The sequence below is a fragment of the Daphnia magna genome, linkage group LG5 (assembly GCF_020631705.1).
Source record: "Daphnia magna isolate NIES linkage group LG5, ASM2063170v1.1, whole genome shotgun sequence".
NCBI classification, from domain to species: Eukaryota; Metazoa; Arthropoda; class Branchiopoda; order Diplostraca; family Daphniidae; genus Daphnia; species Daphnia magna.
The window spans coordinates 5639909-5662754 of NC_059186.1; the positions used below are offsets into that span (position 1 = coordinate 5639909).

General features: G+C 38.4%; 7 protein-coding genes across 16 annotated transcripts; 3 read left to right on the plus strand and 4 right to left on the minus strand.

The window, feature by feature from the left end:
* Positions 1–12: 12 nt before the first annotated feature.
* Positions 13–939, minus strand: LOC123472558 (biogenesis of lysosome-related organelles complex 1 subunit 6-like). Its single transcript, XM_045174297.1, has 4 exons — positions 652–939; positions 497–584; positions 340–426; positions 13–256 (listed from the first exon to the last, which is right to left on the minus strand). The coding sequence occupies exons 1-4, from the start codon at positions 762–764 to the stop codon at positions 137–139; spliced, it is 408 nt and encodes a 135-aa protein (XP_045030232.1). The 5' UTR covers positions 765–939; the 3' UTR covers positions 13–136.
* A 242-nt stretch (positions 940–1181) lies between these two features.
* Positions 1182–3658, plus strand: LOC123466267 (exopolyphosphatase PRUNE1-like). 2 transcript variants are annotated; one of them, XM_045174293.1, is made up of 9 exons: positions 1257–1275; positions 1329–1446; positions 1557–1753; positions 1837–1869; positions 1956–2010; positions 2077–2284; positions 2346–2761; positions 2855–3061; positions 3129–3658. In XM_045174293.1, exons 2-9 carry the CDS (start codon positions 1411–1413, stop codon positions 3480–3482), a joined length of 1506 nt encoding a protein of 501 aa, XP_045030228.1. In that variant the 5' UTR covers positions 1257–1275; positions 1329–1410; the 3' UTR covers positions 3483–3658. The 2 variants fall into 2 exon arrangements, with proteins under 2 accessions (XP_045030229.1, XP_045030228.1); XM_045174294.1 differs by having other exon boundaries at positions 1182–1446; positions 1563–1753.
* Positions 3659–4468: 810 nt separating this feature from the next.
* On the plus strand, positions 4469–10710 carry LOC123472555 (protein prune homolog 2-like). 7 transcript variants are annotated; one of them, XM_045174289.1, is made up of 13 exons: positions 4469–4612; positions 5393–5539; positions 6623–6797; positions 7004–7102; positions 7210–7287; positions 7606–8376; positions 8560–8832; positions 8895–9040; positions 9114–9235; positions 9368–9586; positions 9675–9773; positions 9909–9955; positions 10149–10710. In XM_045174289.1, exons 2-12 carry the CDS (start codon positions 5504–5506, stop codon positions 9943–9945), a joined length of 2055 nt encoding a protein of 684 aa, XP_045030224.1. In that variant the 5' UTR covers positions 4469–4612; positions 5393–5503; the 3' UTR covers positions 9946–9955; positions 10149–10710. The 7 variants fall into 7 exon arrangements, with proteins under 7 accessions (XP_045030224.1, XP_045030220.1, XP_045030222.1 ...); XM_045174285.1 differs by lacking the exon at positions 9909–9955; XM_045174287.1 differs by lacking the exon at positions 9909–9955 and having other exon boundaries at positions 7606–8373.
* Positions 10711–10871: 161 nt separating this feature from the next.
* Positions 10872–13231, minus strand: LOC123472557 (N-acetyl-D-glucosamine kinase-like). 2 transcript variants are annotated; one of them, XM_045174295.1, is made up of 8 exons: positions 12894–13231; positions 12697–12771; positions 12548–12632; positions 12369–12467; positions 12052–12304; positions 11863–11986; positions 11512–11686; positions 10872–11449 (listed from the first exon to the last, which is right to left on the minus strand). In XM_045174295.1, exons 2-8 carry the CDS (start codon positions 12741–12743, stop codon positions 11180–11182), a joined length of 1053 nt encoding a protein of 350 aa, XP_045030230.1. In that variant the 5' UTR covers positions 12744–12771; positions 12894–13231; the 3' UTR covers positions 10872–11179. The 2 variants fall into 2 exon arrangements, with proteins under 2 accessions (XP_045030230.1, XP_045030231.1); XM_045174296.1 differs by having other exon boundaries at positions 12697–12800.
* Positions 13232–13816: 585 nt separating this feature from the next.
* Positions 13817–16859, minus strand: LOC123472560 (DDB1- and CUL4-associated factor 10-like). 2 transcript variants are annotated; one of them, XM_045174300.1, is made up of 9 exons: positions 16755–16859; positions 16337–16698; positions 16232–16248; positions 16048–16161; positions 15774–15985; positions 15139–15710; positions 14839–15077; positions 14432–14774; positions 13817–14355 (listed from the first exon to the last, which is right to left on the minus strand). In XM_045174300.1, exons 2-9 carry the CDS (start codon positions 16544–16546, stop codon positions 14032–14034), a joined length of 2031 nt encoding a protein of 676 aa, XP_045030235.1. In that variant the 5' UTR covers positions 16547–16698; positions 16755–16859; the 3' UTR covers positions 13817–14031. The 2 variants fall into 2 exon arrangements, with proteins under 2 accessions (XP_045030235.1, XP_045030234.1); XM_045174299.1 differs by having other exon boundaries at positions 16337–16819.
* Positions 16860–17401: 542 nt separating this feature from the next.
* On the minus strand, positions 17402–18708 carry LOC116920619 (polyadenylate-binding protein-interacting protein 2). The gene is made up of 3 exons (XM_032926744.2): positions 18551–18708; positions 18008–18378; positions 17402–17936 (listed from the first exon to the last, which is right to left on the minus strand). Exons 2-3 carry the CDS (start codon positions 18371–18373, stop codon positions 17847–17849), a joined length of 456 nt encoding a protein of 151 aa, XP_032782635.2. The 5' UTR covers positions 18374–18378; positions 18551–18708; the 3' UTR covers positions 17402–17846.
* A 2662-nt stretch (positions 18709–21370) lies between these two features.
* Positions 21371–22302, plus strand: LOC123472173 (peptidyl-tRNA hydrolase 2, mitochondrial-like). Its single transcript, XM_045173337.1, has 3 exons — positions 21371–21706; positions 21772–21882; positions 21952–22302. Exons 1-3 carry the CDS (start codon positions 21578–21580, stop codon positions 22234–22236), a joined length of 525 nt encoding a protein of 174 aa, XP_045029272.1. The 5' UTR covers positions 21371–21577; the 3' UTR covers positions 22237–22302.
* The last annotated feature ends 544 nt before the right edge of the window (positions 22303–22846 follow it).

Below are 22846 nucleotides of genomic sequence, written 5' to 3' on the forward strand. Positions count from 1 at the left end.
GAGTTTCAAACGTTTATCGTGAGTTAGATTTTTATTACGTCATCGCATTATATTACAACAGGTATGTGACTTTAAAAGTGTACCATGAAAATTTTGGAATTTAAATATAGATATGCCTTATAACAATGAATTTTTGTTAATTTCTTTTAGCAGGTCTGGCAATTAATTGCTTTTCTCTTTCCAGCTCACGATCTTTAGCCTGCTCGCGCAAAAGTGCTTCATGCTGTTTAGACTGTTGGAGCTTTAAAGCTCTTCTCTAGTACCATACCAAATGTTAACAAACATTACCTACACTAAATTCCTGACAACAGGAAACATTTTCTTGAGGGTTCATCTTACTTTTATCTTCTGGGACCTTTCACTGAGGTCAATCATTTCCTTTTGAAGACGAAGTAATTTATTCTGATAAATTTTTGTTTGAGTAATCTATGAATTTAGAAAAATTTTAGAAAATATTTCAAACACCAAGAGTTAAGATGCATTATCTAAGCCAAACCATTTCATAAACTTGGGTATGCTTAATGGCGTCACTTAGACGATCTGTTTGTCTTGACACCTGCCCCATTAACAAGTCTTGTCTGGCCCTGTATCAGAACACATAAACCTAAGAAAAAACAAGTTATTTGTTTTTCAAGCGATCAATTTATATACGTTAGATCTTGAAGGCAATCTTCCGCTGTCAAAAGCCTTGGTTCATGATATTTCAAAACTGCACTAGCAGGCAGGTTGATGTTCCTGTTCGATATTTCATCCTCGTCCACCATCGTGTAACATAAGAAACCTGAATTGTTTACCCAGGGAATCAATAATGCAGAGACTGGCGTATTTACACAAACTTTAGAGTTACGGGAAGCCTATATAACTATCTCAGATGTATCAACCAGAGAAGAAGGGTCCCTTCGTCTCTGGTATCGACCGATTTTTTATCGCACATCGTCTGCTGGAGCATATAATCCAAAGTTGTCGCTTTGTTGACTAATTAAGGAATGTGGGCGGCTTGAATGTTGAATTTTAATAAGGAATAGTCAAATGGCCAAAAGAGATGTGTGCTAATTATAAAAATTAATTGAAGTACAACTCTTATTTGTGTGCCCTTCAAATTTTAGTTTTTTATTTAACCCGATTAAAATCCAGCGCCAAAATCGCCCGGTTTTAGACTCTGGTGGCGACGAAAGGCTTCACCTTGTTTACAATAACAAAAGTACACGGGGCAACTCCGACGTTCTTCACATCCAATCCATGCTTATCAAGTATCAACATCCGAAACTATGGAAGGTGGTGTAAGGTTGTCAATGATTTATGACTCCTAATTCCTAAAGTGCCTTTAGATTTCGTAGCCGCATCGTGCAAGACACAAAAAGGCCTTCTCTGCACAGATTGTTGGGTGTGAAAGATATTAGACACATAAATATGGAAAACTTTCTTAAGAAATCTAAAGCCAATTTGGTATGCACCTTTTTACTAACTAAATGTTTTACAAATTTGTTGCACTAAAGATACCTAAACCTACACCTAGCTTTTGGCTTAAATTTTATTTTTTCATTTCTTTGTGGCAGCCACAGATTCAGTCGTATGATAGTGTTTGTGTCATACTTGGGAATGAATCTTGTGATTTAGATTCAGCAGTATGTGCTTTAGTTTTTGCCTTTTTTCTGGAACATAAGAAAAAATTTTCCAGTGTTCATCTTCCAGTTCTAAACATAGCTAAAGAAGATTACTGTTTGAAGACGGAAGTTGTTTACTTTCTAAAAAGGTTTGTATATACAGTTATGTTTATTATTTTTAAAAGTATGTTAGGGATAGGAAATGCTAAGCTGTGTATTCCATTTCATGTAGATTCAATATTTCATCAGACCACCTCATTTTCCGGTAGGTTCTAATAAAAATTTATTTCAATACCCTAACTAATATTTTGTAATAAAATGTACTACACTTATGTCTTGGTTGAATTTTAGAGATGATATCTGCCTTGATTCCTTGAAAGAAAGTGGGAAATTGAAACTTGTTCTGGTATATTTTGATTTATTAAAGTTATATGTTCTGTCGGTAACATGTGAGTCCTTCTTTTCGAACAAGGTGGATCACAATGTGCTGTCCAATTCAGATTCCAATTTGGATTCTTCAGTTGTTCAAATAGTTGATCACCATAAACAAGAACACCCTTTTTCCGAAATGGTCGATATGCTGATTGAACCTGTTGGTTCATGTAGTACGCTTGTAGCTTCTCTCATTTTCGAAAGTGCACCCGAAATTCTAGATGCTGTTTCTGCCTCTTTGCTGTTAGGTAAGTTGCATTCTAATCTTTCTATTAAAATGTTTTATGCCTTTTCTTTTAAACTATGTAGGAGCTATTGTAGTAGATGTTGCGAATTTTTCTGCAACTGCAAAAAGGGCAACTGCTAAAGATGAACAAATTTTCCGTAAATTGTCGCAATATGTCCCGAACATTTCAAAGGACATCCTTTACAAAGAGCTCCAGTGTGCCAAAGAAGATGTTGGAAATCTAAAATTTGAACAGCTATGTCAAAAAGACAGAAAAATCCTAGAAGTTGGTGGCATCAAACTTTCCATTTGTGGATTTCCATTTCTCTGTTCTACTTTGCTTGCGAAGTATCCCGATATTACCACAAAATTGCAGGACTTTTGCAACGTTTCCGGCTATCAAGGGGCAGTGTTGATGGGAATATCGATAAATCACGAGACCGACGAAGTTAAACGCGATCTTGTTATATATTCACGCCTCACGTGGTTAAAGACCAGGGTATGTAAACATGACCGTTTTTAATAATGGAGTAAGCTGTAAGTTTACCACTCAGCATGTTATTTATCTATTTATTCCTCAAATATTGAACAGATATGCCGAGAACTAGAAAAGGGCGAACCCAATTTAGACCTTCATGCAATCAAATCGAATGCGGAATATGTTTATTATAACCAAGGGAATATAACGGCTACCCGGAAAGCGGTTCTTCCAATGTTAAAAGTTATTTTGTCAAAACCGGAGTCATCAAATAATATGTTTTCCCACCGCGGTGATAGAAGAACAAGTGTCCCGAACCTGGTAAAACATATTATAATCCACTTTTAACTGTTACTGAACGGTTGTTAAACTCTGGTATGTTCTGAAGCATGACGAAAGTCCACCGGATGGCTCATCTGCCTCCAATTCGGGAATTGATACGCCTACCAACAGTTGTATAGATGACGACGAAGAAGATCGACGTTCGTCCCCAGTTGCAAAATTGTCAGAGTTCAACACTGGAGCTGTGTTTGCCAACATAGAATCCACGAAGTATGTGTTATTTCGACGGCCAGGAGATGAACTTCACGCTGGGGAGAGGGACCCTCTAACCCCCGAGAATAGCTTTGCTGAGAGTCATTTTGATCAGTCGTACAAAAAATTTGTGCTCAATCATATGGATTCGGATGCCATCGAGAAAAAACTTCGGCAGGAAAATTTTTTTCGCGAAGCTGACGAATGAATTATGATTTGGATATCTTTTAAATGTACCCGGTAAAGCTAAACGTCTTTTAGATAAATGATTATTAAAGCTACCTAGCTAGTCAGTTTGGGGCTAATTATTTCTCTTGGTTGTATGCATTTGATTTTATACGCCAAGGAAAAAAATAAATAAATACAATAAGAAGTTTCGTTAGAGTTACTTGTTATTCTTAAGACAGGTGAACAACGACATCACAACGACTAAATCTCGAGCAAAAAAAAAAAAAAAATCAAATAAACAGGTCAAAGAATGTAATTCCTCGCCAAAATTTATGCAGCTCCGCGATAAAGTAAAAGGCGACCTCTCGCATTCGTCCTAATTAGACATTATTTGGTTCATTCCACGCTCACAATAAAAATAAAATGTAAAGAAAGGTGGAGTGGCGTTTTTCATTTGATTTAACCTGAATTTTCTTAGTACAATCTTCATTGCCTATTCTCGTTTTCTTTCGGGTTCCATTGTTCAACTGCTTAATTATGTTATGACCATTTTTGTCAGAAAGAGTTTCATTTCGCAAAATGATTTGTGTGTGTCTCTTTCAACCGTTCTTTAACTTTTCCAACGTGACAATTGCATTTGACTGCATAGCCTATGGGCATGAGGGAATGCACACACATCCTGCGCCAGCTTTATGCGCACTGAGATCCGTTGTATATTGATCGAGTGGCCGGTTGGGACTAAAAGCTGTGGCACCAGAGTCGAAAATGAAATGCTTAGAAACTTCCTACGAGTTCGCTAGCAATTGACAGGAATCCATTCACCCGTTAATAAAAAAAAAAAAAAATCTACGCTCTAATGGGTCAATCATAATCAGGCCAAAAGGTGTGTTTTAACAATCCAGTCACCAATCTTTGCCTTTAGCACAACGACAGAAATACCCGGAGGGGAAAAGTGCACCGGTCTTTTCCCCGAAGGCGCGCATCATCTGTATGTATTACGTCCCATTGAAATTCTGTTTTTCTTAGTCAGTCGGATAGAGCCGGAGTGGTGGGTCGGGTCTGTGCCACTCGTTACTGTTTTGACGCGTTTTTAAATCTGGTGCTGGAGGACAGCAAATATTAAACTGATCGTGCTCTCGTCAGTGAAAGGAATTTATACGCAGTCTGCAAGTAAGTGAAAGTGTTTCTTTTTTTCTTTCTAACAGCCGTCGTATTGTGCTGAAACGCAGTGTGATCTCGGTGTGAAGCTCTAGCAAAACATGGCTGATGAAGCAGACGCATAATTTTTAGTCACCAACTTTTTAAGCATTGGTGACACTGCGAAATAGAAGGACATGCAATTCACTTTCGGTCGGTTGATTATACAATAGTTCTATCGCAAAAGTCAAATGATCACTTATCCAATAAATCAGATTTGATAACATTGGAAAGTCGGTCCACTGTTGAGAATATTGTTTCGTGATTGCACTGCCTCTCTCTTTCCCATGTCTGCACTTGCCGAAAAAGATGGTTGTACAAAAAAGGAAAACACCAGATATTATTCTTGTTGTAGCCCACTAAGTGGAAAGTTTGCCTTGCCTTGAACCGAGTTTAGCAGGACAATCCTTTTCCCTAGAAGGAATCAGAAAAAATACAAAAAAAAAATGCCTCTCGGAATTCATCAAGCTGCTTTAACCCATTTCACGCTAAAAGAACAATGGCCGTAAGCATGAGAAAAACGTAACTTGACTTACGAAAAAACCAAAACGTAGGTTACTCGGCAAAGCTAGAAAATTTAACACTGCATTGGCCCGAGACTAGTTGTGAAAAAAAAAAAAAAATAATTATTCGTCCCAGAAGTGAACAGGAAGCCACGTTCTTATTAGTTGTGATGCGTTCTAAATACGCGTTCAGAATCATCAACCCGTGTCGTTGACGCATTTTCATTTCTTTTCTCTGTACGACGCCTAGGGTGCGAGCTGCTGGATCGAACGTTACAACCACAAAGAAATTATCGACACGGGCAGATTAGAGTTCGCCATAGTCCTTTGACATCTCAACAGTCAGGACAACTACGTTGGAATGGATGTACAGTCTATCACTCCGTATCCATACCAGGTAACTTAAACGAACTAAACAAAACTGTAGACAAATTTTACCGTTTCGAATTCTGTCTGGTGGTCATTAGAATGCTTGTTCTACCGTGATTGCGTTTGCTGCTATTCTTGTGAGTGTCTGTTGGACTATTTGCGGTTGTTACATTTTCACACACGAATTCACAAAAAAGTTCTAGAGGGTGGCAATTGAGATACGTGCTGTAACGTTACCGGTGGTTGAACATGTCGTTTCAAACAAGAAAAAACCTGCGTTGCTTTACGATTGTTTAACGATCTACTCGGTCCAGGGACTGCGCGTGACCTTCTCCAATAATCCTTTTCTGATCGATTAGACACGAAATAAATAGCAAAGGCTAACACTTATGGTACTCTAACCTTATCTTGATACCATATGAATGTTTCAATGGGGATACCTATTTGTCGGTTGGAATTGCTAAAATTTGTTCCAAATAGATTCAGTCTTCTCCTTTTCATTTGTAATTCAATATCCTAATGTATCGGAACTTTCCAGAATCAGTGGCTGAAGAAACCAAATCGATACTATAATCCTGTTGTGGCTTGAAATCGCCGTCCATCCAATTATTCATAACTGGTTGGGGGTTAGCGTTGGGTTGTGGTTTTGTGTATTTTCATACTCTATTTGTCCAAGGCCGTTTTGAACTTGAAATGCATGTCCGGTGCGCGTCGTTCGTTCACAAGCCAAAGGGGGAAAGGGAATTTTGGTAAAAATCATTTCGTTCGTTCTCCATAGTAGTAGAAATTGCCGTACTCTTTTCTCCAGGCTTTGTTCTTTTTTTCTTTTCATTTCTTCTTTCTCCTTTTTTCGACACTTACCATACCTGCTTCCTTCATTTTCTTCCGCTTCGTTCACCGCATTTTTCATTTCCCCTTTTTCAGTACCGTCGATCCCATGTAACGTTCATAGACCTCCCATTGTGCGTGCGGTTATTGAAAGATACAGGCTGCGCAGTTCCTCCCTTTGTAATGTCCAGGATACGATAAAGAGAGATAAGGCAGTATATAGACCGTCTATGTGGAACCATTTCAGTATCACGAGGATTATAACAGTGTTCACTTTGATAAGCAGGCGGAAAAGAAGTCGAATCTGGTAGGCGAGTCGGCCAAATTAGAAGTGTCTTGTCTTGATTCGAGGCAAAAGAATCACGAGGAAAACAGGGCGGAGCAAGAGGACAAGCAAGCCAACCACTTTGGACTGGATTTGGAGCTACCTCATCCAGATCACTATTTGCCAGAAACTGGTCAGTGTGAGCACTTGAAAACTTAAGTTTCTATCAACACATCCTCTTCTTAATTCGAAAATTTCCTCGGTATACGTATATGTTTTTTTGTGAAGAAAAATCTGTTTATCGTTGCTTACTCTATGGCACTTGACAACCCGATTGACTCGTGCGTAACTGTTGTTTGACGGCGGATGCGATAACAATTCTGCTTTTATTTTCTTTAGTGGATTTTCCTAGCAGCCCCAGCGCCATGATGAAATATCGCGTAGCAGACGATGATGAGTTGAGCCATTCGCCTGAAGATCATCGACCCGAGCACAATGGTACAATCCCGCTTCGTTTCATAGCGTTTATTTTATTAGAAACTCAGTAGATTGAGTACATTCATCTTCATTTAAGGTCTTGTAAACATATTTTCGTTTTCAAATAGAACCAGTCACGGATTCGGAAGACGAAGAATCTCTTCGCGCTGTCATTGACACTAACAACAGCGTACGCTTAAAAAAAGGTTAGAATAACCTCTCGCCTAACTGTGAATGTTTTATCTCATTTGTTTATCGTAACTTCGCTCGCTTTCATTTTGGTTTCGCCACAATTGATTAGACATCCTCTGACAAACAGAATATCGGAACAACAGCAAACGAATATTTAGTTTAAGTCTACCAAATACGATTCGTTTTTCTGCGCTTTTGTTTTCATTTTATTATATCGGCGCTGCAATTTGACTAATTGGAATGGCTTTTTTTTAGTTCATGTAGATTGATCCTTTGTTTATTTTTGTTTTTCATTTTGTTGGCTTTTTTTTTGCATGACTCTTGTTTCGTAGAGGAAGAATCTTCCGATTCCGCTAATGTCAGCGATACGGAAGAATATTTCGAAGATTTCCATCTTCCCATGACACACCAGAATAGCATGTCAACCCGACGGAGCTTTATGCGGAAAATCAAGGCAGTTGACATACGTGTTCCTGACGCTGACAGGATTGAAGGGATTGTGAAATCTGGTCAACTTAACCGGCATGGCAGTATACGACGTAAAATTGTGCCTCAACCGCAGGATTTTATCAACGACAGCCTCTATTCTGATCAATCAGAAACAAGCCCCGCCAAGTTCACGTCTACACCAAATGGTACATTCGCTGAATTGGATTTGGCCAATGATACGATGTTCATGTCTGAACAACAAGATCATGATTGCATCTTAATGCCATTTGCAAACGGAGATGTTGACAAGGAAACAAGTGAATTACCAGCTGAGATGCCTATTGATAATGGCAGTTTGGCAGAAATGGCTCCGCTAGATGAGGCAACGCTCTTGAAAATCATGGATTGCTTGAATTCCGAGAAAGTCAGAGACATTTACACGTTAGGCTCGACATTGCAAGATCTTCTGTCCACGGCGGAAGTGGAAGAAATCGTCAGCAATAGCCACCGTTATAGTGAAGTCATCAGTCGGGATATACTGATGGCATTGACTGAACGCAGGACGCCCGAGGCTGTTGATCCACTGGCCAAGAACAAAGTGGCATCTGTACAAGTCTCTTCTGCAGCAGTCAGTAGTGCACCTCCCGATCTGATCGACTCCCAAGATATCAGTAGTAACACTTTACGATGATTCTGTTTATTCATTAGTTCTTCATTTTCTTTTTTTTTAGCACGCTTGAATTCCAAGTTAAATGCTTAAAACAGTAACTTTGTGCTAGTGTCTTTAAAATGACTTTGTAATTAGAAGAGCTTTAAGGCACTAGTGTCTCATTTGATCATTCATTTATGGTTCACAGGAAATCCTGATCGACGTGAAACAGCCAAAATCAAAAAAAGATTATCAGCGACTGATGACAGTGCCCGTATGGACGACGATTCAGACGACGACATCAATCTTAACGCCGTATGTCCAGTCATCGAAGAAGAAAATGTCCTAGTCTGCGAAGACGGTGGCCAACCAGATGCCGCATCAGGATCGGATTCGCTTTTCTCTTCACCCATCGATGGCTGGGATTTTAGTCCAGAGGGCATTCGCAACTCCGAAGGGTTGCAATCTTCCCTAAACGAGCGTAAGATGTTCAATATAAATGATTGGATTGCAATTTGAAGCTTCAATTAATCTTTATTACAGGAATGGACAGCTCTAGGACGAAGCCTGACTTAATACCTGAGACTTCGGCTCAAGAAGAAAAGGATGAAGAACGTAATTGGCGATCTGTAGTAATAATGGGATTGGAACGTAAAATTGATCTGAAGGTTATTGAACCTTACAAAAAGGTAATATTGTTGCATTTTATTGATCCACTAAAATGTAACGCTTTTGTGATGATTGATTGGTTTATGTGTATAGGTACTTTCGCATGGTGGTTACCAAGGCAACGATTGCCAAACGGCTGTCATTGTGTTTAGCGCTTGTTTTTTGCCCGATCGGAGTCGCGTCGATTATGACTACGTCATGGAACACCTTTTTTTGTTAGTAATTATGTTAAAATAATAGGAAACAAATTTTTTTTTTTGCCACATTTTTGTTTTCAAGTTTATTCAAATCACTTTATTAATTTTTAATTAATTATTATTATTATTTTTGTTTACTTTGAAAAACAGGTACGTGCTGACTACACTTGATCAGCTGGTAGCCGAGGATTACGTACTCATCTACTTTCACGGCGCCACCCCTAAAAGTTGCATTCCACGGTTTTCTTGGGTGAAAAACTGCTATCAGATGATCGATCGGAGACTGAGAAAGAATCTTAAGCGACTCTATTTAGTCCATCCAACGCTCTGGCTCAAGGCAGCTGTACTAATGTGCCGACCGTTTATCAGGTTTCGTATCAATGCAAACTGGCTGTAATTTGCGTTTCAATAGCTGAATTTTTCTTTTTTTATTTTATTTCATTCTCATTTTTTACAGCACCAAGTTTAGCCGTAAGATTGTGTACATACCTAACTTACCGTCACTCTCCGCTGAACTACCCATGGATCATGTTTGCATTCCCGATCGAGTCAAGCAGTAAGTATAGTTTTCGTATCGTATAGCGGTACCTAACAACCCTGACCCCTTTAACACGATAGCTAACATGAAAGAGATACGAGATTTAACCAAAATGAAATAATCTTTTAACCTGCTGGCTCCTCCTTTTCCAAGGTACGACATGCTGAAAGAGAGTTTAGGCAATGGATAATAACTTTCAGGTATTAGTCGCAGTACGTTTAGCACGTGCAATCTGCATGAAAATGTGGCTTCTTTGCACGCATTCCGTTTGGCTCTTTATGATCTCCTGTCACTTGCCTTTTTTTTGTGTCACCTCTCTGTTATAGTTTGTTGTCGTTTGCCATGCCGCCTAAATGAGATAGTACTCTAAACTTGTTATTTGTTGAATTGCAGGTTGGAATTTACGCTAATGATTCAAGACATAAAGCGCAGAAAAGGATTGCGGTAAACATTCTGGAGAGAATCGCTTCAATCCGGGTTTATGTTTACGTGTCACCTGGTCAAAAATACTGCCAATAAAAAACTTGGCCGCAACGAATGGAAACCGTGAATTTACATAGCTATATATTGTGTGGCAATAATGGGGTTAGGTTAGGTTGTACAGTATGTCAGCAACGTCTCTCGGTTTATCTAATATGTAACGTGCAAGTAGATATATATGTTAACGAAAAAAACAAAAAAGGAAAAAAAAACGTTATAAGGTACACTTACAGTATATTTATTTATCATAAATTCGGTGTGAGGAAACGCTAGCCTGATCGGCTCCCATTCCACTGTTTGCGAGTTGCGCGTGTAGAAATTGCGAATTTTCTAATTTTGGTACCAAAAAAAAAAATTATATAAGCTTATTCTAATGAGGTCCATGTAATTGGAGTAAGACTGAATATTGTTTTGTATCAGCCCTTTTTGTGGTGCCTCAAGAAACCAAATATAATTTCGTTTGGATTGAACAAAACTTTACTTAGTGTATTTCCATAACTTCAATTTTAAAACACTCATTCAGATGTCTGGAAGCGTTCCTTTCGTTCTCGGATAACACGAAAAACCATTTTAAAATTCTTGAAGAACAAAGTTTTTTGAGTCCAGAGAAAACGTTAAAAATACTACAAAATGAAAGATTTTGTAATACTTGTATTGAACGTTGATTTATTGCTCTCAAACCATCAACAACAAATTGAAACATGATCGTTAAATATATGTGATAGCATTCCCTATTAAAATTTAAAAACTCAAAAAATGATTTTTTTAATCAGTCCCATTATCTCCTAGAGAAATTTGAATTACTTTTAGACTACGCCAGACAGGACATCTGCTAAAACATGTAACGCACAGTTTGCATTGTAAAGGCTTACTAATTTTCACTGTTGCTATAACATATTAGAAGGGTTGTATAAAACCAGAGCTTATACTAAATGGACCTCCTCTTATGTAGTTTTCGAAAAGAAAACTTTAGAATTACGGCCATACTCTCGTGGAAAGTCAATTTTGGCAAATTTAGCCCCCATATAGGCTGCCCCGACAGCCAGTGTTGTTTGCAATTGCAGCAAACTGAAACGTTCTAGGGCATTGGGGCATTTTCTTGGGCCGGGTTGGGTATTTGCACCTTCAGTAAAACCTTTCTCCATCAGGTCAAAACTGTTCCAGACGGCACCAACGCATATTATGGGTAACCCATTTGGTTCATTAAGGAGTTCCTGTGAAAGTGATCCATGACATGAGACACAACTACACCGTAAGAAATAAAAAATGTTATTACTTTGCTGATTGACGGGAGTAAAGCGCCAACGTACTCTCCAAGAGATCGTCCAGCCTCGTGGAATATATGAAGACATAAAGCATCTCCAGCGTGAGCGCCAGTGGCTAATCTTGCACATAGCCCAGCGTAAACAGCTTTGCTAAAGTTGGTGTAACAATGCTCTAGTAGTCCAAATCTAAAAAAAGTAAACCGTGTCAAGTGGGAAAAAACCCATCAAATAACCAAGATTAACGTTGCTTGTGCTTGCAACACATTCGTAACTTCTACCAATGGTGGAAGCGCAAAAGCAAGAAAAGGGATTTACTTATGGCACTACAAAGTTCAGCCTATATTAAAAATAAAAAAAGTTACCTGTCAGTGATTTTGAAGTGCTCAAAAATGGCTTTTCTGATGTATGTAGTATCGTGAGGAGGACAGCGTCTATTGTCTTCTTCATCAATGAAGATTTTGATTGCCTGGTCAGCAACCCAAAAAGCTAGAAAATGAATGCTATCATTGGTATTCATCAATGCAGATAAAAGCACAGCAGATGGTGCTTACCACTTCCTTCATCACCCAAGAGGTAGCCCCATCCTCCACATCTTGCTGTTGATCCATCAGGATTCAATAGAAATGAGTTTGAACCAGTTCCAGAAATTATCACTAGACCACCATTTTCACTCGCAGTGGCAATAGATCCCATTGTGTCACTACAAACATAGTAGCTCAGACTAAGGGAAGGAAATTTTTTCATGAATCCTTGTTTTAGTTCTTCATTTGTAGCATCATCTTCACAGCCACTCAAAGAGAGTCCCTGACACAAAAATATTTATATTGGTTAACTTCAACTCCTTCATTTATGAGGTTAGAAACCATACTAAGGCCTTCAAGGACAAGTCTTCAGGTAATCCAGCTTTCTTTTTTCCTTCTTGGATCATAGCATGAACCCTATTTTGGCATTCATCCATTCCAATCAACTATAGAATGTGTCCCAAGTTGGCATTTTGTATAATACTTCAAATAAATGATACATAATAACTGGAATGACAATAATTACCCAGTGATTTGTACAAGGTCCTTGTAGTTCGACCAGTTTGTTACCTTTGCTGTCAAATAGCACCGCCACTGAATGACCACCTCCACTATAATATCGAATAAAATCGTGATAGAAATTTGGGCGCAGTTGATAAAAAAAAAACTTATTACCCTTCAATTCCTCCAATTACAACCAATGATTCTCCAGTATCAGACATTTCGTTTTTGAGTTATGAGCTGCAACAACTACACAAAAATACTATACGGTAATTTCACTTTTTCAAACACCGCGCGGAGAATGGTCACAATAAAAAAACAAACAAGAGGATTGAACAATGAATGGATCGAATGCTTCTCGAACTACTCACTAGGATTGCTTCTGCTGTCTCAAATTTAAAAGACAAATCCAGTTGTATAAATCACTAGCGTCTAACAATTCCTTGGCTTGCTTCAGTAACCACTTGCTGCTCTGATGAAGGTTTCATACGACACGAAAATAACCTACACTGATAATTTTATCAGTAACATGACAAATGCCCATTGCTAAAGCTGGACCACAACATTTTATGAGTATCCATATGAGCAATAAAATTTCTGCCAAGATAGCCGGTTCGGCGTGGAGGAAAGAATACGATCGCAACTGATGGGTGCCTAATCGTCACAGGTGAACGGTAGGTATACGACGCCTTCGCCAGACGGATACCGACTGTGTGAGCAGAGGAGCAGACTGGTGCGCCACGCATTTCTGTAGAAAAAAACAAAAAAACAGGCGGTGTTCCAAATAGTAAACGTGCCACTTTCTCCCCCTACGGTTAGGTATGGCAACAAAAATTCGGAGTATACAAATGTTTGGAACTTCTCGTATTACAGTTTGCTAACCGCCTTGAATAGCTTTATATTATTTTCAACCTTTTTACGATTTCTAAATCTTTCAATTGCATACAGACCGATCAAGAATATATTCTAAACTTTTGTTTCAAAAACTGGATGACCAAACGGCATTTTTGGACCGGAAATACCACATTAAGTCTATCTTACTTCATTTCTCAAACCAAGTCACGAAGGTCTTTTTATGGCTACGAGGTACCTTAACCCACATGCGATGTCAAGCATTTCTAACTAACAGTCCAACCTTGATCGCTATCCAGTTATAGTCGGACATTGCTGACAGAGATTACGAGTTGGTACTTGGTAGTCCAAGTGAGAAGCTATTTATGCGTAGGGCGGAGTCTGCAAGGAAACATTCTAACGATAAAAAAAAAAAATTGCATTGGACGCTATCCAAAATCGATTCGTGGAAAGCAACATATTATTTCATTATATTTTTAAAATTCCAGCATAGGATTATGTACAGATATTGAAGGGCTGCGTATATTTTTTTGATGGCAAAACCAAAACACTCCACCAACTGTCGCACTTTGAGAGGAACATTATTGAGTTGAGTTTTAAACGAGGAGTTGTTGAGATTCACACTGATGGACTCGGCACACGAAAAAACCAACACGGCTAAAGAACAGGTTGGTGCCAAACAATTTTCCCGCCAAGACAACCTGAGACAAAAAGTGGATGGGTAGGGCTAAACTTTGTCGTTACAACAACATCGGAGTGACCCTTGTTAGTTGTCAATGAGTGCAATGTATGCGGTGGTTCTTTTTCATTTCCATTTGAACGCGTACCCCTAATGGCAGAAGGGGACAAGCTGTAAGACATGTCTGCACATTGGGGATTGAAGGTAAGGAGGCGAACACCGTTGCTATATGGGCTCGCAATAACGCGGCCGTCAGGTGAAAAACACAATTCTTTTATGTATCCTCTTCCTACATTTGGCTCCTAATCACGAGAACAAACAAAATACAGTTAATCGTATAAAGGGTCATAACGAGAGCAAAAGAAATAAAGATGTTACTTCAACAAAATATGTGATCCGATTGAGGTTGGAATGGATGTCCATCTCAAAATCCCCTCTACTTTCGGCATCATAAGTCAAGGATGGCGGATGCCGCCGGATATCATGGCGAGACCGTAAACGGAATGGGTCAAGGAGATGGACAGAACGAGCAGCCAAATCAGCCACAGCCCGAACAAAATGTGCTGTTATATTTGGATTTTCTGAATCCTCCCAAGCCACATCCTCTCTCGAGGACCTATCACGCTGGTCTGTTACAAGCAATGAACTAGATGGTATTCCATCGCTGCCGGATGCATTGTTATTCAACTGTCCAAGGCGTGCGGGTAGCGGAGTAGAATTCCTAGTCAAGAATTGTAGCTTGAATACATGAATCTAAGTTAAATAATATTTAAAAAAGGTAATACCTGCGAAACATACGATGACGAATTCGAAATTCTGAGGTATGGTTTTCATCTTCCCCCGACTGCGCACGACGAATAGTTTCCAATGCCTCTAGCACTTCCTCACTTGGAATTCGGACCTCTAGGTTATCTATCGACTCGTTCTCGACAGAGACTCTATCAGAGTCAAGACGAAGATGGAAGCCAGCCGCTTCTCCAGTCCGAGTACCCCATTGTAACGGAGCCGTTATTCGAACTTCTACCTACAAACCAGCGAATTCCGTCAATTTTTTTTTATAAAACAAGGCAGCTATACCCTTTTACCTGTGGTCCTGGAGATATATTCGTTGTCGCTGCTCTCGGATGATGAGTTTCTTCATCACTCTGATCTGAAGAAGAGCCGCTAGAAGACGACGTAACGGGATACGAAGTGGATGGCTGACTTTCTTCGTTTTCAACCCTAGGTCGCTTTCGGGAAATGGCAGGCGAGTCCAGAGACATATCTTGAATGTCATGGACGCAAGTCCACTCAGATTTATCCAAGTTGCTGGTATTTCGACTGACGACACACCATCCTTGTGGGTGTACATGTAATGAAGAAATGACTTCGGCTTCGTTTCCTGCAGGCCAATCAGAAATCAACTCTATACGATTTCGTTTTGACCTGAATAGGTGACTAAAATTCGTGGCCAAGGATATAGGCGTCTGGCTGATTTGCATCAGCCGGTACATGTTCGGTTTAAACCCAGCAAGGTCTTGATTCAAAGTTGCAAAATCTAAATTGTGAATAATCATGATGTATCCGCCAGCAGTACACAAGATCATTTTGGTGTTATCAGGAGTCAATCTCATTCTCATCAGGCCGTTTGTGTGAAAAACCCGTTGGCTCATAAATCCTGTTGTATAACTTGACACATTAATATTCTATTTGATCAGTTAAATACCAATTAAAAAGGTACCTTGCTCTGTGTAACTGTTGATATCCCAAGTAAAAACACAGCCATCAAAACCAGAAGTTACCAACAAACCTTCTTCTCTGACAAATTCAATATTTTTCACCCAGTTGGAATGACCTCTTAAGGTTCTCATTTTTTGCTTCAAATTTCTGATATCCCATAATGCAACTGTTGTGTCATCAGAACAAGTAGCAAAAGTCCGGCAATCAAGAAACCTATAAGAAAAAGACTATTATCTTCCATGTAAATGTGTTTTTGTTCTAAGTCATGATTATACTTGACACAGTTCACACAGTCTGAATGTGAATTATATACATTATGGACATCTCTTCTTGTTATTGGATCCAACACTATGAAACTCTTTTGTTCACAGGCTGCAATGAGGATGGATCTAAAAGGAAAATTTCAGAAATCATACTTGAAAATCAGCCAACAAAAGATTTTTTTCTCAAATAACTAACCCATCAGGTGAATACTCCTTCAAATGAAATTATAAAAAAGAACGAAATAATAAAATAAAAATGGTTAAAATGTTTGACTACTATATTATTTTTATTGGACTTTACAAGATTGAAGACTCCACCATGCTGGCCACTGTTTCCTGATTTTCCGCTTGTTGACTGATCCCAAAATCCATGCTTTGGATCATTGGAGAATGATATGTATATCCTTTTCCGGAATTTGTCTTGAAAGCCCAATGGAAATTTGTTTCCGAGCTCTCGCTGAAGCACATATTTACTCACAGTATGATTTGAGCCTGTCGCATTTAGTCTCATTTTCTGAACTTTCTTCTGTTAGTTTGTTTACAACATGCCTATCATTGTTTATGAGAAACTCTCCAAATTCAAAGAAGAAAAGCTTTTCTCTGCTTCTTCAAAAACCCACGTAATTTTCCATCTTCAAACTACTCCCTCTTCCGGATTCGAAACTGTAAATAGTAAAGCAAAGTTTCAATGAACAAAACGAGTACAGTAGGCAACATACATAGATGGTTCTCTGCCTGTTTTTCTACTGTACAGTACAGTTGCCATAGGGGATTGGGCATGTACAACTGCGCCCACTAGATAAAGAAGGCTCAAACTGTTCACTGTCTGACGTTTTGGGAAATTACGTCTGGTCTGAAAAAGCTAATATCGAGTCCAGCGTCACTTGTGGCCATAGTTTGCAACTACCAGTTGTTAAACACTGGTTTACCGGCGCCTCAAATTTGTTCCTTTTATTTCGATAAATTTCCCTTAGTCGCATTGGCTAAACTCGTTATGAAGTGAAATTATTCGCTGCCGTGGCTTGGGTGGTTGTCTATATACTGTCGATAAATAATGCCAGCAAAATATTAAACACGACTACCGCTGTTACTCTGTGAGAGAGATTTGGTATTTTTATACACAAATTTTCAAACTGGTTCAACACCAACTAAAGTTAAAAGTTGTTATTTAAAGTAAATAAACTGAAAATTATAGAAAAGTCTAAAACATGTAGAGGAACGGTAAAGTCATTTTAGTTTGATTTTTTTTTTCCAACATATTTATCCAGAAAAACTGTGTTGGTTTAGTGGGAAGTGTCGCCCGCTTGTGACATGTTCTCGTATTTAATACATTAGGTTAAATCTTCCCAAGAAACAGAAAATGTAGTATGGTTTTAATTTACAATTTATTTACACGCGGAAAAGTTCAATTCGATACAATAGGAAACGAATGTCAAAGAGTAGTTCCTTCAAGAGTAAGTCGAAATGGCTCCAATAAAAGAGTTAAGGTACACAACAACCTAGAAATAAGGGATACAGAGATACCCAAAGATGGGGAAAAATGCCCAATATAATCATAACATCAACCCCAACCCTGGAAATTGTGAGAAAAGCAGATAAGATCAAAAACAAAAATCAAGGCACCAAAATTCAAAAAAGCTATGATATTCACATTGCTAACAACATAAGCTGGTCACCTCATACAACTTAGAATAATTAAGCCATACACCTTGCATCAAAATACACTGTTGAGATTCCATTATGCACAGTTGCTATAAGCCAGTAGCCAAGTTCTTGCAAGGAAAACCTGTAATATGCAATCACAAAATGACTTATAGTTTATCTTCCTTGCTCACAACAGATGGAACTGAAGACCCGAATCGTGGAACAAATTCTGCTGCATCAGGGTTAAGTTTGCTTGACTATTGAAAACAAAATTTTTAGAATGTGAAAATTTTGTATCTTCCTAATATGTAATGTTACTATTTTGTACCTGTGCAGCATTATCATCAACAGCAAGATTTTGGAGCTCTTGAGTGAGAGCATCTTCTGCTGAACCATTGTGTGTAGCATTTCCATTTTGATTGGTAGTTTCATTGCCAATAGAAGCAATGTAAGCATCCATTTCAGCACAAACATCATCAATACATTGTTGTACAAGTGCTTCTTCCTCTAATTGCTGCATTATTTGTTCTTCAAATTCTTCTTCATTTTCCATCCACATATATTCTGAAAAATCTCCTTCCCGACTTGGTGAATGAGGGGGGACATCATTCAATCCATCATCAGAATCTGCATTATTGCCATCAACAGAATTGTTGACAATTTGTTCCTCAGCTTGATTCGGTGGTACTTTCATGTTTCCTATGACGGAAAAAGAATTGACGTGGTACTCAATCAAAGGAGAAGCACATGTGGCATGATAAAGAAGCATGGTTGGTTCCATACACATAGCACATTATGAGGGCCTTTCATCGTCGAATTACCTCTTCATGGTGCATTGCTCATTAAAAATGTATTGTTTATGGTAACTTACCCGTGGTGGATTATTTGATTCGCCCTTAATAAGAAATTAAATGAACTGAGTCGGAGGAAAGACTCGTGTTGACCCGACAGGAACCGTAGCTTGCCCAAGTAGCTCATTCAAGTGAATAATGAAATCGCTAGATGGCATTCTGCTTTACACAATCAAGCCGATGATCATATTTTCCTAGTTTGGCAACAGCGTTTTTTTTGTCTTTTTTTAAAATTTCTTTTTCACTTTTGATGGACGGGTTTGTATATTCTGTCTTTTACTTTTACCTGCTTTTACGGAAACTGTATAAGCTGAGGGAAGTATGGGTACAGTGTGGATTCAGTTGCGGGGTTCTAACTTTCCATTACGGCTCGGCCCCGCGTTGATCGGGTCATCTTTTGAAGCGATTGGGTTTAGGGCTCGGCTCCGATTACTCAAGAACCAGCTCACTACTGGAATGTACTGGCACGACACACATAAAATTTGCTTTTTAGGTTAAGTAGTTTTTTTCTTCTTAGCGCCAGTATCTTCCGGTAGTAAGCTGGTTCTCGGGTAATCGGGGCCGAGCCCTAATTGGGTTGTTGCGATTGTGTAGTGCAGGTCTGCAGGTTTTTCGGTGCACGATGCACTGTTTTTTTTTAAAGCCCAACCAGGATTGTATGAAAAAAATCGCAAACCAGTTCACAAACTCTGATCGCATTCTTTATGCTGACCGTTTAGCCTGATTTTAAAACTTACCTTTGCTGCCCTTTAGGATTTGTTTATGGTACTTCTTTACGCTTTCACATTTCTGCAATTACCTAAACCAGAGTCATAGACCCCTGGTTACTCCACTATGGCTAGGGCTCGGCCCCGATCACATTCTAATCGGGGACACCGCTAAGCTTCCCCGATAAAAATGAATCGGGGAAGTTCGGTGCGGGGATTTCTTTTTTCAGTGCGGAACGGTGCTATAATCGGTGCTGCACCGATAGCGCCGCTTCAGCCATAGGGGGTTAGTCTTACCAGTGACCTTGCGTTCTGATAGGCCAACGAGAATCACGTGACTAGGGTCACATTTTGTTCTTGTTGGCCGCAGGGCAACTGCCAATTTAGATCACTATTCATTGATAATCGGGGAAGGCAACGATCACCGATACCACCGCACCGAGCACCGGACCCCGATTAAGATTATCACCGCACCGTATCGAAAAAAAAGCTCCCCGATTGGCGCGGGGCCGAGCGCTAACTATGGCTATTTTCCCTCTCAGCAGTCGATAGATTAAAGACGACTGATAACTTTATAGTATAGTCATTTTAGCTTTTGTACCTCAAACAATTAGTAATGAGAAGTTTTATTAATGAGCACTATTTCGACATAATTTTTAAGTAAGTGTGTAAAAAAATTCAAAAATCGTACGTAGGGATCACATTTAAATTTTCAATTAAAAATTAGAAAATAAGAAATGGGGGTGTAATTTTAAATTTTTTTTTGTTTTTATTACATGTAATCAAACTGTATGTGTTAATAAACGTGTGTTTCTAATTTAAATGTTTTTTGTGTAGATTTACTATTTTTTTTTAATTTTAAAGTTACTGAAATTGGTTTCCGCGTCGAAATTTTTTCGCCGTGTTTAACACGGCGCTTATGGCGCTACGCGTCTTGTTAAAATTGATGCTACATAAAAACTAAATAACCTAAAAATCCCCAAATAGTCTAGTTTTGTAGCCAATATAACCTAGTTTATTTTGTATTAATTATATCTTATGAATATAACACAGTAAAAAAGTTATAACCATTACAAAAAAAACTCCCCTTTTTTAGGTTTTTCCAAATTCCGCAAAATTCAAGTTGCTCACCCCCACTACACACTCACACACCCGCTAGGGTGACATTTTCGGGGGGGCGCTGCAACTTTTACTCGACTACAACTATACAATTGAAACCTATTGTTATTGTTATAAAAAAATTCAAAATGTTGAAGTGTCGAAAAATAGGAACGAGGAGTAATCTTAAATTTGAGTAATCTTAAATCGAGTAAAAGTTGCAGCGCCCCCCCGAAAATGTCACCCTAGCGGGTGTGTTGTAAAAGCAACTTGAATTTTGCGGATAGGGATTCCTCTCAGCCTGAACCAACCAGGGTTCTATGACTCTGCTTTAGTCCTTATGTTATGCATTTTAGGCAGTGTTCTGTCGAATAAGGAAAAACTTGATTCGTTGTGTTAACGAATACGAATAAGCAGTACAAAGGAATACGAATAACGAATGAAAAGGACGTTTTATTCGCCATTACGAATAATATTCGAATAACGAATAACGAATAAATTTTCGAATAAAAATGGAATTAAGGCCATTAGAAATAGAAAATATTTGTACAAAACAGCAATCCAAAATTACATTTTTTGCCGAACAAAAATAAAATTACCTATTCGAAACTGTATTCGAAATGATACAATTTGGAGTTACAACGAGTAAGAATAACGAATACGAATAAGGAAAATTTTTATTCGACGAATAACGAATAAATATTCGAATTTTTGCGTTATTCTATTCGAAATTTTATTCGAAAGTTTTATTCGATAGAACACTGGATATTTTAATCGAAAATTTATTCGTTATTCGAATATTATTCGTATTCGCGAATAAACCGTCTTTTTTATTCGTTGTTCGTATTCGTTTGTACTGCTTATTCGTATTCGTTTACAAAACGAATCAAGATTTTCCTTATTCGACAGAACACAGAACACTGGTAATTTATATCGAGTCAAGTCTCAAGCTCAAGGGTGAACTCCCACACTTTACGCAGTAATTTTCCCATGTCTTATCTTTGCACTTATAACTCCTCCCATTTCCACATGTTCCACAGTTCGCCCTTCGCCGTTCGATACGTATTACTTAGATTCAAAATTTCTTTACGGTCAAACACGTTAGACTTAGTTTAACACGTTAGATTTAGCAGGCCTTTTGCTGCATTGTGACGTGGTTATGGTTTGTACCTGTTAAGACTGCAAATTAAAAAAGTACAGCACGAAAAATCTAGCTTGGTTCGGAGTCAGTCAGAAATCAGGATGATTGGACTGTTAGAAGATTTTGTAAATCCCTCGTTCTTGGCTGGACTGTCTTGTGGTATAATTTCATCTGCACTGATTTACAGGTTGTTAGCCAATGATGCTCCAACCACCCTGCCAAAAAATGAAGTACATTTTTTAAATAAAAGCAAAAATTATGTGTTGTGAAATTTTGCCTCGACCACTTTACATAGGATGATGAGTTGACTTATGGAGGTCCTATTAACAATCATGGACAAACATACAAACTACTTCTGGTTGTTAGAAATGACCTGAAAATGGGGAAAGGGAAAATTGCTGCTCAGGTTAATTTAAATAGATAAAGTTAACAGCGACTGTTTTGTTAAAATGGTTTCTGTGTATACTTACTCTAGTGTTCCCATGCTGCAGTGGCTGCTTACAAGCAAATTCTACACAAAGATCCTGAAATGTTAAAATGGTGGGAAAACTTTGGCCAACCCAAAGTTGTGGTAAAGGTTGATTCAGAGGAAGAGCTACTGTCCCTAGCAACAATCTCAAGAAGTAAAGGTCTGTTAACATCTGTTGTGAGAGATGCTGGAAGAACTCAAATAGCTCCAGGATCAAAGACTGTTTTAGCCATTGGACCAGCCATTACAGAAGCTATTGATGAAGTTACTTGTCATCTAAAACTTCTCTAAGCAATGTTTAACAAATTTGAGTTTGACAGGCTTCATTGATTTTTAAATAAAGAAACTGTTCATGAAGCAGTACCCACTAAACTATTAAAAAAACTCCCTTTTGCGATTTTTATGACCCGATAGCCCGGGATTTTTTTAAAAATTCTATCTAAGCGGCATTTTATTACTGCATAAGGAACAAGAGTATTATTCAAAACTAAATTTTTTATGTTCTCAGAAAAAGGGCTATCCCGTATGGCTTGAACGGTTTCCTAGGGGATAACGTGCTTCTGAGTTTTTTGCGTTTTCCCGCTATCCTAATGCAAGAACATAACGTTTTAAAAATATACATATATATTTATATCTAGTTTTTTTTTTCTTCTTTTTCTCTGAAATTTTCACATTATGAAGATCAAGGATTTCTTTTACCAACCTAGCTAATTACCAATCACAAATGTCTCAGGTATTACCTAATAAACAGTTGGATTTGTCAGTCCAGCGTGTTTAAAAAAATCAGGTTGTATTGACAAACTTGAGTACTTGCGAATTCATGATCATGGATCATGGCATGGAACTATTTATGAAAAGGATCTTCGACGGTGAACATAGTAAGCGTGATTTTATTTTTACT